General features: G+C 41.6%; 1 protein-coding gene across 15 annotated transcripts in view; it reads left to right on the forward strand.

Annotated features, from left to right (window-relative positions):
* NKTR (natural killer cell triggering receptor) overlaps nucleotides 1–14311 on the forward strand; it is a 38481-nt gene that overhangs the window by 16294 nt on the left and 7876 nt on the right. For 14 of the 15 annotated variants that reach the window (XM_036333285.1, XM_036333290.1, XM_036333284.1 and 11 more), the window contains 7 exons: nucleotides 2411–2440; nucleotides 2919–3064; nucleotides 3940–4162; nucleotides 4821–4976; nucleotides 6664–6751; nucleotides 7230–7375; nucleotides 8846–11725. In XM_036333285.1, coding sequence (XP_036189178.1) covers nucleotides 2411–2440; nucleotides 2919–3064; nucleotides 3940–4162; nucleotides 4821–4976; nucleotides 6664–6751; nucleotides 7230–7375; nucleotides 8846–11725 — 3669 coding nt within the window. Of the gene's footprint in view, nucleotides 1–2410; nucleotides 2441–2918; nucleotides 3065–3939; nucleotides 4163–4820; nucleotides 4977–6663; nucleotides 7039–7229; nucleotides 7376–8845; nucleotides 11726–14311 lie in introns of those variants that run through there. The other variant, XM_036333299.1, reaches the window with a different exon arrangement.

The following is a 14311-nucleotide window of genomic DNA, read 5'->3' on the forward strand; positions in this document are numbered from 1 at the left end:
CCTTTTGGCAGCATCCTCTGTTTATCCATGTTTAAGTATCAGCCCAGTGCCAGCAAGTCTGCCTGACATTGGGATTTCTACTGGAATGGAGGCTGAGAACCCCAGAGGGCTTCCTTTCATTGAGATTGTTTCAGTATTCTTAATATGTAGTCTAACCCAATTAGGGTATAAATTTGTATTGCTGCATCTTGAGTTGCAGACGTAAGTAAACGGACTGAATTACACCAGATTGGGCACTGTGGACCAGCTGAAATTTGTCCTTGAATGAATTGTTCCTGTCTTCATTTGTTTCCTTCACTACTGCAGTGAAGGACCAAGTTCATTTGTCTTCAGCTTTCATTTGAATTAAAAACTCTAAAGGTAGCTATCCTATCCTCAGATCGAGTCTCTGAGGATAGTAGTATGTTGCTACATCAATACAGTTAGCTAGAATGTTTATATCTTACCATTTGCAAAGGTTTGCCATATTACAGCATTCCTATTAGCCAAGGTGGCAAATTGAATTGGGTTCTGTGTGTTTTGGAAAAATCTGTAGGTTTTTCTCTGTACCAGAAGATTGAGAATTGTGAGAGAAGGGAACAAGGAAGGTAGAGGAATAAATCTAACCAACAAACCATCCATTGTTTTCACTGCTGCACATTTGAGATGGAGCCTTTACACAGCATAACATTTATATCTTTGAACTTACTTTACATCTTTCTACAATGGAATCACTGTCTAGAGCAGCCGTGGGCAAACTACAGCCCTCGGGCCGGATCCGGCCCGTTTGAAATGAATAAAAAAAAAAAAAAAAAGACCGTACCCTTTTATGTAATGATGTTTACTTTGAATTTATATTAGTTCACACAAACACTCTATCCATGCTTTTGTTCCGGCCCTCCGGTCCAGTTTAAGAACCCATTGTGGCCCTCGAGTCAAAAAGTTTGCCCACCCCTGGTCTAGAGTATGGACTGATTTCGTCCTATCTTTAATGTGCTTTGGTAAAGTTTGATAATTGTGGGAAGCATATTTCTTTCTCAAAGTTATTGTCCAATGTAGTTTCTGGATGCTAGTTTATTGATTGAAGCATTAGTGCCTCACCAGTTTGCTAGACTTACTCTTTCTTTTCTCTTTCTTTTTTCTTGTCTTTCTTTCTCCTGCTGTTTTTATTCATTTTTAATATTACATTAGCTTGAGTAACCACTTCTCAATCTTCTAAGGAAAATTTGAGACTAGTGGTTTTAAAACTCAAGATCCCCATTAAAATTCTAGAACTACTTAGGTTGACATTTTAATTTTCTTAAATTATGAAGTGGTCTTACAGAACTGGATTATCTTAATGTAAGTATAAGTGTTAAAGTTCTTTGTAGAATACTGACTTTTAGCATTGTTGTGAAGGTTAAATTGTATTTTGTTCACTTAAAATGAATATAAAAATTGATAAAGGAGCTCCTAGTACAATTGACTGCTTTAACATGGCCTGACGTCCAGCGATCTTTCTTTCAAGTGTTCATTACTCATCTTAAAAGTTAAGGTGTTTGTGGCATATGCATCTGAGTCTAGTTATTTCTGCTTTTGATTTTTTTCTACTGCAATTCACAAGGTGAAGATTTGTGAAAATGCTATGGGAAAGCCAGTTTGGGTTCAAAATATTTTAACCAAATGTACCCCAAAGGCTTCTCAAGAGTGACTAGCTGCCAGCTTGTGACTGGAAGAAGCCGGTTGAGTGTTTTCTGGGCCACGGAAATTTGAAATGTCTGTAATATTACCCATCATTGTTTACCTTGTGTCAGAAGTGTTGGCAGATTGAAGGTTTGCTCCTATTGCATTTTCAGAGTTGCTCTGAGTGGTAGCAGAGCTTCACCTTAGGTGAAGGAAGAGGGGTGGAAAGTTCTGGAAACAGAATTCCTGAGGCCTCACTCCCATCTGCCTGCCTAAAAGCTGCACACTGACTCAGTATGAGACATAGGAACAGAACTCATGCTCGTCAAGTGTGTGGAGCACGTGTTGGTCACACTTTCATTTTCATTGAGCAAATGATAGTTCTTTTTATTCTTGTTTGATTATCTTAATACATCTTGAGTTTGTTTTTTTGGTTTTTTTTTTAATTTAGAGTAACTTTAATATTAATGTCTATGCTGTATATTTCAAACCTATTTCATAAATATGTGTATGTGTGTGTGCATATATGTATATATAGTCTTCACATTGGAGAAATAGATATAATTTTGAGTTTTTTAATCCGTAAAATGCTACTATTGCTGTTTTTAAGGTTTACATATGTGTTTTAAGTTACATGTATATCATATTCAACTTTTTCCTGGTCTTTTTATCTTTACCTCTTTGTTTTCTACATGCTCTGTGTTAAACTCTTCTGCTCTGTTCACCTGAACACCTGGTCTCTGCCATCTTTGTGATGTTTGCTCCACAGTACCACGAAACCTGCTCCGCACCTGGATGGGTAAGAGTTATTTCTTACTACTTTGGGCAGGGGGAGGTGGGGGCTGTGTGGCCAGTCCCAGGCATATTGGACCATGGGTAAACCCTCAAGGGGCCGCTCTTGGTCTTATACAGCCAGACTCTTCCTTAAAGATCATAGGGTGCAGTAACCTTGAGGCTCCATGGCTTCCATGTCCCTGAAGGGGTCTTTACCAGGGCTTCTCAGCCATGAAGTGACCCTGTAGGGATGGTTTCTGAGTAGCAAGTGCGTTCTGACTGTTACAGGACTATTTACCATAAAATAAGAACCATTGTTTTAAAGGCAGAAAACTAAGGCCCAAATTGAGTAATTGCTTTTTTTCTTTTATGAAGTAGATTTCAGGTTCTAAATTCCTTTATGCATCAGAAACTGTGCTTTTATACTTAGGTCTGTGGACATGATTACTGCTCAGACTTAATTGTCAGCAAACCAACTCTTTCTTACGTTTGTGTTGTGACAGGGTGCATGTTGTCTTTGGACTAGTTATTTCTGGTTTTGAAGTAATCGAACAAATTGAAAATCTGAAAACTGATGCTGCAAGCAGACCTTATGCAGATGTGCGAGTTATTGACTGTGGGGTGCTTGCCACAAAATCAACAAAAGATGGTAAGAGTTCGGGGGCGAGGGGGTAATGGGAGCTAGGATACAGGCAACTCACGGTGAAGACTGTGACTTAAAGATACCTCCTGGATTTAATGAGTGGTATATCCATAGCTCTAAGATATGTATCTAAGCCTGTATCCAGTCCATCAGCAAATCTTACCTCTTCTTCCTACTTCCCCTGCAGCCTGGTCAGCACCACCAGTGTCTCTTACCTGGCTCATTGCAATAGCCTCATAAGGGTACTTTGCCTCTATCTTTGCTCCTCTGTAATCTTTTCTCCGTGGCAGTACTCTGCAGTCTGTCCTTAAGACCCACCAGAGTGATCTTCTCCTAGGGCTCCCTTCTCAGTCAGCCAAAGCTGAAGTCTTTATAATGGCCTGTAAGGCATCTGGCTCTCTGTTGTTTCCGACTTCTCCCTCATTCATTGTCTTCAGCATGTTGACCTTGACGACTCAGGCATGCCAAATACTCAGGGACTTTGTGCTGCTGACTCCTCTGTCTGGAACACTCTATTCAGATACCTGAATGACCCCCTCACTCCCTTTACTAAAGTCTCTGCTCAGATGTTATCTTAAATTACTCCTGACTCCCTATTCCCTTTATACTGCTTTTTTTCACTTATTATTTGTCATATTATGCAGTTACTTACTTTCTTATCTGACCCCTCTAGAACATAGATTTCATGAAGGCAAGGGCTTTGTTGCCTTACAATCTCACCAGCAAACAGTATTATCAGCTTTAAAAGAAGTTTATTTAAATGTTGTTTTTATTTTGTTATACATAAAGCATGTTTTACAATATTTGCTAATCACATTTTTTACTCTGAAAGGTAGGCACTGAAATCCAGTACTAATATTTTTATTAATATTTCTTGAAAGTTTTTGAGAAAAAAAGGAAGAAACCAACTCATTCAGAAGACTCGGATTCCTCTTCCAATTCCTCTTCCTCTTCAGAATCATCTTCAGAAAGTGAAATTGAACGTGAGAGAAGCAGAAGAAGGAAACATAAGAGGAGGCCAAAAGTTAAACATCCTAAAAAAAGACGAAAGGAAGCAAGTAGTTCAGAAGAGCCAAGGAATAAACATGTAGTGAGTCCAAAAGGGTAAGTGAAACCCTAGAATCATCGTACCTAAAAAAAAATAAACTCCTTGGAATGGGGAAAGCATGTATAATTCTGTAACTTAGCTCTGCAACCTATTGTTGAAAAAAGAGAGCATCTTTTTACTGTAAATGAAGTCTGGCAAATATAGGGTAGCATAAACATTTTATTTGTTTGCAGGTGAAAACAATCCCTGAAACTTTTAAAAAATATATTTTAATTGATTTTTAGAGAGAAAGGAAGGGAGAGTGAGAGAGACAGAAACATCAATGATGAGAGAGGATCATTGATCAGCTGCCTCCTGCACGCCCCCTACCCGGGATTGGGCCCACAACCCAGGCATGTGCCCTGACCGGGAATAGAACCAGCAACCTTTTGGTGCTCGGGACAACGTCCAACCAGCTGAGCCATGTAGTCCAGGGCTCCCTGAAACTCTTAAAAGAAAAAATTTGGATACATTTGACAATTTTCAGAATTTTAGTACTGTGGATTTTCACTTGAGTTGACATTTATATGTTCTCTTTGAGGAAACTGTATAAACCTTTCGAGTGAGACTTGTATCAGTAGTTTTGCTATTTAATATCTAATTTTATGTGCTTTTATTATTGTGGAATGCAAACATTACATATCTTAATTGGTGACTTGGTATGTTCTCTCTAAGTCACTCTGAGAGAAGCGATAACAATGGAAAAAGGTCAGTGGATTCAAATGCTAAAAGGGAAAAGCCTGTGGTCCGCCCAGAAGAGATACCCCCAGTGCCCGAGAACCGATTCTTGCTGAGAAGAGATATGCCTCTTGTCACAGTGGAACCTGAACCGTAAGTAGGATGGTCAACCTGTGTTTTTATTTCCGATTGATGATTTTCATCAAGCTCATTGCCATTCCACACTCATTTATGGAGCATGACCTATAGTCAAAGCGCCTGAAAATTAACTATGGGAGATATCAGATTCAAGAATGGCATTTACCCTACCTTTCAGAATTCATATTCTATAAGTAGTAGAAAAAGGGGGCTGGACAAGTTGGTCAGGGGAGAAATTCTTGTTGGAGGCCTGGAAAGATTTCATTACTAATCTTATTTCCTTGGTTTTTCATCAGAGGTGAAACTGGTTGTCAGAGCAAAGTGAGTTGAACTCTTCGGATCTAATAGAGTAATAAACAGAAGTTGGGGTGATGGAGAATTAGAGTTTAATGAAGAGAGTTTTGGTTTGGGGTGATGAAAAGGTTTTAGAAAGAAAATAGTGATGGTTGCACAACATTGTGCATATAATTAATGCCAGTGAATTGTACACTTAAAATGGCCAATTCTGTGTTATATATATTATACCCCATAAAAAGTGTATTTAAAAATGCTCATTAACATAATGCCTGATACATAGTAAGTACTCAGTAAAAGCTAGCTATTATATTAAGGTGAGGTATGAAAAAACTTCTTATGCATGGAGAACTGTAGTCACCACAAAATCCAGACTCTTAAAATTGCCCATAAGATGAGGCACCCATTTCAGAGCATTGAAAGAGTGACAGTTTAGAGTAGAGAGGTGGAGACAGATGAGCTGTAAGAAATATAAAGTAAAATTAAAAATGCCTTTAAAAAGCACAACTAAGCATCAGAATCAAGAATAACTCAGGATTCCTTTAGAACATTACTTTTTTTTTTTTTTTTTTACATCTTGTTTTTGTGATTAATCACTATGCTTTAATTATGTTCAATTTGTAACAATGAAATTGGGGGTCACCACAACATGAGGAACTGTATTAAAGGGTCACGGCATTAGGAAGGTTGAGAACCACTGGTCTAGGAGATCCGTCTGCCACCAGAACTACAATTCCCAGCATTCCTGGTGCTCCCCTGGCTCTGGGCTTCTGCTTCAGGTTCTGGGGCTGACACTAGAACCATTACTCCCAGAATGCCTGGTGCTCTAGAACATTACTTTTTGACAAGAGACATCTAAAAGAGGATTTTGTTGCACTAGCCATTTTGGCTCAGTGGATAGAATGTAGGCCCATGGACTGAAGGGTCCCTTTTTCGATTCTGGTCAAGGACACGTACCTTGGTTGTGGGCTCGATCCCCAGCCCTGGTTGGGGTGTGTGTGTGAGACAAGCAATCGATGTAACTCTCTCACCTTGATGTTTCTCTCTCTAAAATGAGTGGAAAATATCCTCAGTTGAGGATTAACACAAAAAGAAAAAGAGGATTTTGTTTAAAAATAGTACTGTGCTTAAAAAGATTTTGTGCTTGGCAAAAATAGATACTACTAGTATCATGTATTTCTACCCAGTTGGGTTACTCCCTTTCCCCTCACCCCCAGCCCATCCTCACCCCCCAGTTTTGGCATTTAAAACGTTTGCTTAAAGAATTAGATTTTGTGGAGTGTCTCATTCTACAAAAGTGCTGGGTCTAAATAAAGTGTTTTTGTATTATAGAAGCATTAATTGTACATGTAAACATTGAGAAAACTGCTTACATTTCCTAATTTTTATTTTTAATCCTCCTTTCCAGGAAGCTTCCTGATGCTACACCCATTGTAAGTGATCAAAAACCATCTGTGTCAAAGTCTGGACGGAAGATTAAAGGAAGGGGCACAATTGTATGTTTGTTAATACTTCTTTTTTCAAATTATCTAAGCTGTAAAATGTTTTTACCTGTAGGCAAAATCCTAGCTTTAATTTTAGGTAGAATCCAAAATCTGTTCAAGGTGTTCTCCATAACTATGGGAAGGTGTTGCTGTTAGAGTTCCCTGCCCTGTTTGAATGGGTTTAGGTATGAAATGAACATGTGAAGCAATCAGTGAGAAATCTCAGTATGCTGAATACTCCAGGCTAATGAATGTAACCATTAGGACTTCGAAGAGGAAATTTTCACGTGTGATTTTAGGTGAATCTCAGACATGCCTATTTCTTTTAGTTGCTTTTGTTTGATATAACTTTATATCATCCTCTTGCCACTTCAGTCACTATTGCCTTTGAATGGGGTCTGAGATTGGGTCTTACACCTAACTCTGTCCTATAGCAGACTGTAATTGAGGAGCAGTTTTAAAATAGTGATTCCTGTCTTTGTTTTTAAAGCGCTATCACACACCTCCAAGGTCAAGGTCCTGCTCTGAATCAGATGATGATGACAGCAGTGAGACTCCTCCTCACTGGAAAGAGGAGATGCAGAGACTGAGAGCATACAGACCTCCTAGTGGAGAAAAGTGGAGTAAAGGAGATAAGTAAGAGCTTCGCGTACATGCACAACCCTGTGTCTGCTATATTTTAAGTGTAAAGTAGATAGAGACTTACTTTTGGATTTTTCCTTAAAGATTTAAATTTAAAATTAGACAGTGACCAGAGAATACATTTGGGAATACTTGGCAAAAATAGTGCTATGAACCAGGAGGGCTGATGGCCTTCGGGTGCTTTTAATTCAAAATTTCCCCCCACAAGACTGTAAACCTATTGAGTCTCTCAAAGATTTCTTGTTCAATTTTAGAAATAATCAGGACTTAAAATGAAATAGCAGGTACTTTCATAGCCAGGTCTCTTAGTCACTGATGAGTGAATTGATAGCTAGGAAAATCTGTATCCAGTGTATGCCTTCACTTCCGACCCCAGGACAAAGTGACACCCCACAGTGGAATGCTTATTTTAGAAATGTGGCTGGCCTCAGAATAGCTAGTGAAAATAGACTTAAAAAAAAAAAAAGAAAGAAAAGAAAACATACCAATGGGACCCTCTGTAATTGTTCATGATAAAATTCTCTTTTCGGTGTGGGCATCCTGTAGCGTGTTTGAGATTGGAAGAGGAAGGAAAGGTGTGCATCTGCGGTGTGGAAGTGATTTAGACACAGTGGTACTGTGAACGCTCGATTTTGAGCCTGACGTTACCAGTGAGATTTAAAGCCTGCGTCTATTTTCACGTACTTTTCCTCAGTTTCTGTAGTAAGTGGTTTAAACCTTAGGGGAACGTCTTGATTATCTCTGTGAGGCTGAGCTAAAACGATAGTCTTGCCAGCTTCTTAAGCAAAAGGGGTTTCTCTTCTAGTTCAGGCAGCTGTCCTGTGTCTGCAGGGACTCCACAGGACGGCTTGGGAGCTGAGTTTAACATTGTTCCTGGAGGCAGAGAGTTACCAGCTGCTCACAGTCAGGAACATGGTAGTCAGCAGTGCTCTTGTGATTAGTTGGTTTCGTTTTCAAACCATTTTACATTTTCCTATCAACTTTGAAGTTCTTTGCTTAGCTATGGAGAAAAACCTTCTGTAACTGGCTCTGTTAGCAGCTGCCCCTGTGTCTGCAGTTGTAAGGTCAGGATCAGGCCAGTCACTCTGATTTATCCTTCCTGCAAGTGCTTAAAGTGTTGATGGAGCCAGTACTCTGTCATTAAGTAGGCTTTTGTCAGTGCATTTGTATGGACAACAAATGTGTTTTAGTTCTAAAACATAGAAGCCCTGGACGGGTAACTCAGTTGGTCAGAGCATCATCCCAACATACCAAGGTTGTGGGTTTGATCTCTTGTCAGGGCACATACAAGAAGCAACCAATGGGTGCATAAATCAGTGGAACAACAAATCAGTATTTCTTTGCTCCCCTCCCCCTTTCCTCTCTTTCTCTCCCTCTTCCTAAAATCAATACATTTTGAAAAATTTTTTAAATATACAAAACATGCTTGGAAGTAATGGATGCATATTATGCTATTTTCTATAGGTTAAGTGACCCCTGTTCAAGCCGATGGGATGAAAGAAGCTTGTCCCAAAGATCGAGATCATGGTCTTACAATGGATATTATTCAGACCTTAGTACAGCAAGACACTCTGATGGTCACCATAAAAAACGCAGAAAAGACAAAAAAGTTAAACATAAAAAGAAAGCTAAAAAGCAAAAACATTGCAGAAGACACAAACAGACTAAGAAGAGAAGGATTATTGTACCATCTGACATAGAATCCTCGAAATCTTCTACCCGACGAATGAAATTCCCTTGTGATAGAGAAAGGAGATCTCGTTCTTCCTCGCTATCCTCTCATCACTCATCCAAGAGGGACTGGTCTAAATCTGATAAGGGTGATCAGAGCTCTTCCACCCATTCCAGCAGAGACTCCTACAGATCCAAATCTCACTCCCAGTCTTATTCTAGAGGAAGCTCAAGATCACGGACTCCATCGAAATCCTCCTCACATTCTCCAAGTAGATCAAAGTCCAGATCTAGTTCCAAGTCAGGGCACCAACGGACAGCATCAAAGTCCCCCAAAAGAACAGCCCCTCAGCTAAGTGAAAATAAACCAGTTAAAACAGAACCTTTAAGAGCAACAGTGCCACAGAATGAAACCGTCCTAGTACAGCAGCCAGTGGTGGCGGAACATATGCCTGTAATACCACTGAGTGACAGTCCCCCTCCTTCCAGGTGGAAGCCTGGGCAGAAGCCCTGGAAGCCCTCTTACGAGCGAATTCAGGAAATGAAAGCAAAAACAACCCATTTGCTACCCATCCAAAGCACTTACAGTTTAACAAATATTAAGGAGACTGGTAGTTCATCATCCTACAATAAAAGAGAAAAAACTTCAGAAAGTGATCAGAGTGCTTATTCAAAATACAGTGATAGAAGTTCAGAAAGCTCCCCAAGGTCAAGGAGCAGATCCTCTAGGAGTAGGTCTTATTCCAGATCGTACACAAGGTCGAGAAGTGTAGCTAGTTCACACTCGAGGTCTAGGTCTCCCTCATCTAGATCTCATTCACGAAATAAATACAGCGATCGCTCACAGTGTAGTAGATCATCTTCATGCTCTTCTGTTAGCAGTGATGCTGGAAGACGAGCAAAGAGAAAATTTAGATCCAGTGGAAAAAATAGCACTTCACATAAAAGGCAGAGCAGCAGCTCTGAAAAGGCACCTCGCAGTAAATATACCAAAGGCAGAGACAAGTCTTCGTGCCCGAGAAAGTATAGCGAAAGCAGGTCATCCTTAGATTATTCTTCAGACAGTGAACACTCAGGTGTTCAGGTGACACCGTCAGCCCAGGAGAAAGAGAAGCAAGTCCAAATGGAAATGAGTAACAAACGAGAGAAAAACAGAGATGAAGAGAAATCCAAGCCTGAACGGGGATGCCCGCGTTCAAAAAAAAGAACTTTGAAAGAGAATCTTTCTGATCACCTTAGAAGTGCCAATAAGCCCAAAAGGAAGAATTATGCTGGAAGTAAATGGGACTCTGAGTCGAATTCCGAACGAGATGTAACTAAGAGCAGTAAAAAGAATTCCCTGCCATCTTCTGATAAGGAGGAAGGTGAGGCCACATCAGATTCTGAGTCAGAGTTTAGTGAAATTCACATCAAAGGCAAACCCACAACAAAGTCTTCAGCAAGTTCTTCACTGCCCGATGGTAATGGTGCTTGGAAGTCAAGCAAACAGCGGTCATCCACCTCTGATTCTGAGGGGTCCTGTTGCAACTCAGAAAACCCTAGGGGAAAGCCAAGGAAGCACAAACACGCGTCAAAGGAAGCTCTGAAAAGGGAACACACCAAAAAAGTGAAAGAGAAAATGAAAGGGAAAAAAGACAAAAAGCATAAGGCCCCAAAACGAAAACAGGCATTTCACTGGCAGCCTCCACTAGAATTTGGTGAAGAGGAGGAGGAGGAGAGTAATGAAAAGCAAGTGACTCAGGAGCCACAGGAGAAAAAACAAGCTTCTGAAAACAGTGAAACTACAAAAGGAAATATCCCCCAAACTGAGAAGCCCTGTGAAGACAGCAGCCTTTCAGATAGACAGAATGCAGTCACGATTTTATCAGATACCGAGCAGCCTGCTAACGATGAGAGTAAACTCGGCATTTCTCCCACACCTTCAGCTACTGAGGAAAATGTCGCTAGTTCTCCCGCAAACGCTCAGCACATTGAAGAAAGTGTCCCAGGCGGAGCGGAAGACATGTTTCAAGCCGATGACAACATGGAGATTTGCACTCCTGACAGGAGTTCCCCAGCAAAAGTGGAGGGAGCATCCCCTCTGGGAAATTCAAGGCTTGACACCCCAGATACGGGCATCGTTGTAAAGCAGGCAGAGCATCCTGCGGCAGAGCTGGGGAAACAGGAAAGCAGCGTGTCTGAAAGCCCCACGGTGCTGGAGGTGGGGAAACCTGACAGCAGCTCCACAGGCTCAGCTGGTGCTGTGGAAAGCACAGCGAGGAGGGAGGCGGCCGAAAGGGGTCAGGTCAGCCTCCTGGATAATAAATGGAAGCCCCTGCAAGGGGTGGGAAACCTGGCAGCACCGACGGCTACATCCAGTGCCGTGGAAGTTAAGGCATTGACGGCTGTGCCTGAAATGAAACCACAAGGCTTGAGAATAGAAATTAAAAGCAAAAATAAAGTTCGGCCTGGATCCCTCTTTGATGAAGTGAGAAAGACAGCACGCTTAAACCGGAGGCCTAGAAATCAGGAGAGTTCAAGTGATGAGCAGACACCTAGTCGGGATGGTGACAGCCAGTCCAGGAGTCCAAGTCGATCTCGGAGCAAATCTGAAACCAAATCAAGACATAGAACCAGGTCCGTCTCCTACAGTCACTCACGAAGTCGATCTCGAAGTTCCACATCATCTTATCGGTGAGCAATGTTCTCTTTCCTTTTTTTTTTTTCCTCCCAAAGAGAGTCTGTTATTGTTTAGCTTGGAAGAACATCAGAATTAGGGACAAGATCACTATTTCCAAATATCTGGAAGGTGAATAAGGAGAAGTCTTGTGCTGTGTGACTCAGCAGATTGAGGACACGGAGTAGATTTCAGGGAAGAAATTAGGCTCATTGTAAAAGGCTCTCACTTGCAATTGAAGCTCCCTGGCAATAGAAATCAGTTGCTATGCTAGGTGGCAAGTTGTTAATCTTTAAAGGTGTGAAGCTGCTCTCTCACCTGTCGGTGGTGAATCCTGAATTTACAGGATGAAAAGGATTTAGAGATTATCCGTCTAACCCTCCACTTCACATACATGAGAGATGAGGACCAGAGAGACAAAGTTGCCTGCTCAAGATGAGCATCTATGTGTGTGTGTGTGTATATATATATATTTTTTTTCAAGTACAATTGACATTCAGTGCACTTGGCGGGGGTGGGGGCGGGTGTCCCCTCAGCTCAGCCTGCGCCCTCTCGCAGTCCAGGACCCCTCGGGGGATGTCCACCTGCCAGCTTAGGCCCACCCCCTGGTGCAGCTGCCTGTTTAGCTACTCCAGCCTCCTGTCTGCTCAACATCTGCCTTCCCATTTACACTCTGATAGCTCTGAGCTGTTGGTGATGCTGGCCACTCCCATTTAGTACCTTTGGGGTGGGTGGTATTTTATTTTATAAATGAAGTGAGGCATAGAGAAGCTAAGGAATTTGCTCTAAGCTGTTCAGCTGAGGGTAGTAGACTGAGATAGCTGAACTCTGCCTCTCTATTTTGGTTACCCACCTAGGCCTGATGCCCCTACTAGGCTGTGAACTCGTTAAAGTCAGAGAATGCCTTGCAGAACATCTTGGCCCTATCCAAAGCATCCGTGGACACATTTGGTCCATATCTTCTGATCTGCCTAACCCCAAGGGCGGTGGGTGGGAAGGGGTGTTGTTGTTGGCAGTGCAGCTACCCCACAGTTATTGGACCACTAAAACATGATAGTATTTTTTATGTATTAAATAAAAAATATAAATAGCCCAGGCTGGTGTGGCTCAGTTGGTTGGAGCATTGTCCTGTGCGCCGAAAGGTGGTGTTTCTCACATCCATGTTTCACTCACTCCCTCTCCCTCTCCCCCTCCCTCTCCCTTCCTCTCCCTAAAACCAGTAAACATATCCTTGGGTGAGGATTAAAAATATATATAGAAATAAACATGAGCTCTTTGAACCCAGGGATGTTTTTTAAACATGGATGTTTTTGACAGGACCAAATATCAGGGACCATTTGGTGTCAGCCAGATGGACATTTTGGATGGACTAAATGTCTGCTAATCCAGAAACTGCTCCCTACTCATATTCCAGTCCCTCACAGAGCCTGCTTTATAAGTGCTTGCTGGGTAAATGACCAGAATCTTATTAGGACATAATGTGTTCAAAACTGCATAAAACCTGTGAGGTACTATATTACATAAGTAGCCTACACTAGGGCTATTGTCCTGATCCTGAGTGACATGTATGAACTGGAGAGAAGGGCAGGGGGCCAAGTGAGTGCAGAGGGGTAGGATTGCATTGCTTGAGTTTTCATTTGTTTTATTAAATATTAAATAGATATATAAATAAAATAAGTGATTAAGGTATAAGAAGTAATAAAAAATGTCATCTAACTTAAAATACTAGTATAGAACTTTGACATCCCTGATGTAGCCCTACCCATGCTACCCTACTTTCTCTCTTTTCTCCTAGAGTTAAACATTATTCTGAACTTCCCTTATAGTTTTATTGCTTTTCTTTATAGTTTTACCACAAATGTTTCTATCCTTATACAGTGTTGCTTTTGCATGTTTTCAAAGTCTATACACACACACACACACACATATACACATACACATACATACATACATACATATACACACACTAGAGGCCCGGTACACAACATTCATGCACTGGGGGGGTGTCCCTCAGCCTGGCCTGTGCCCTCTCACAGTCCAGGACCCCTTGGAGGATGTCTGACTGCCAGCATAGGCCCGTTCCCCGCGCTAAGCAGGGCTCCAACCACCGCTGCTGCACTTGCCAGCCATGAGCCTGGCTTCTGGCTGAATGGCTCTCCTCCTGTGGGAGCACACTGACCACTAGGGGCAGCTCCTGCGTTGAGCGTCTGCCCCCTGGTGGTTAGTGCACATCATAGAAACCAGTCGTTCCACCGTTCGGTCGATTTGCATATTTGCCTCTTATTATATAGGATATATATATCCTCTTTGACCTAACAATTCCACTTTTGAGAACTCTTAAAGTAATCAGGCAGACATACAAAGATTAACATAACTATAGTTCTTAAGATTAAAAAATTAGAGTTTAATTATTGGTTATATAAGTAACTAGAGGCCCAGTGCACAAAATTCGTGCACACAGGGGAGGTCCCTCAGCCTGGCCTGTACCCTCTCGCAGTCTGGGAGCCCTCAGAGGATGTCCGACTGATGGCTTAAGCCAGCAGTCGGACATCCTTAGCGCTGCTGCGGAGGTGGGAGAGGCTCCTGCCACCACCATTGTGCTC

This window comes from Myotis myotis, unplaced genomic scaffold (genome assembly GCF_014108235.1).
Source record: "Myotis myotis isolate mMyoMyo1 unplaced genomic scaffold, mMyoMyo1.p scaffold_m19_p_13, whole genome shotgun sequence".
NCBI lineage: Eukaryota > Metazoa > Chordata > Mammalia > Chiroptera > Vespertilionidae > Myotis > Myotis myotis.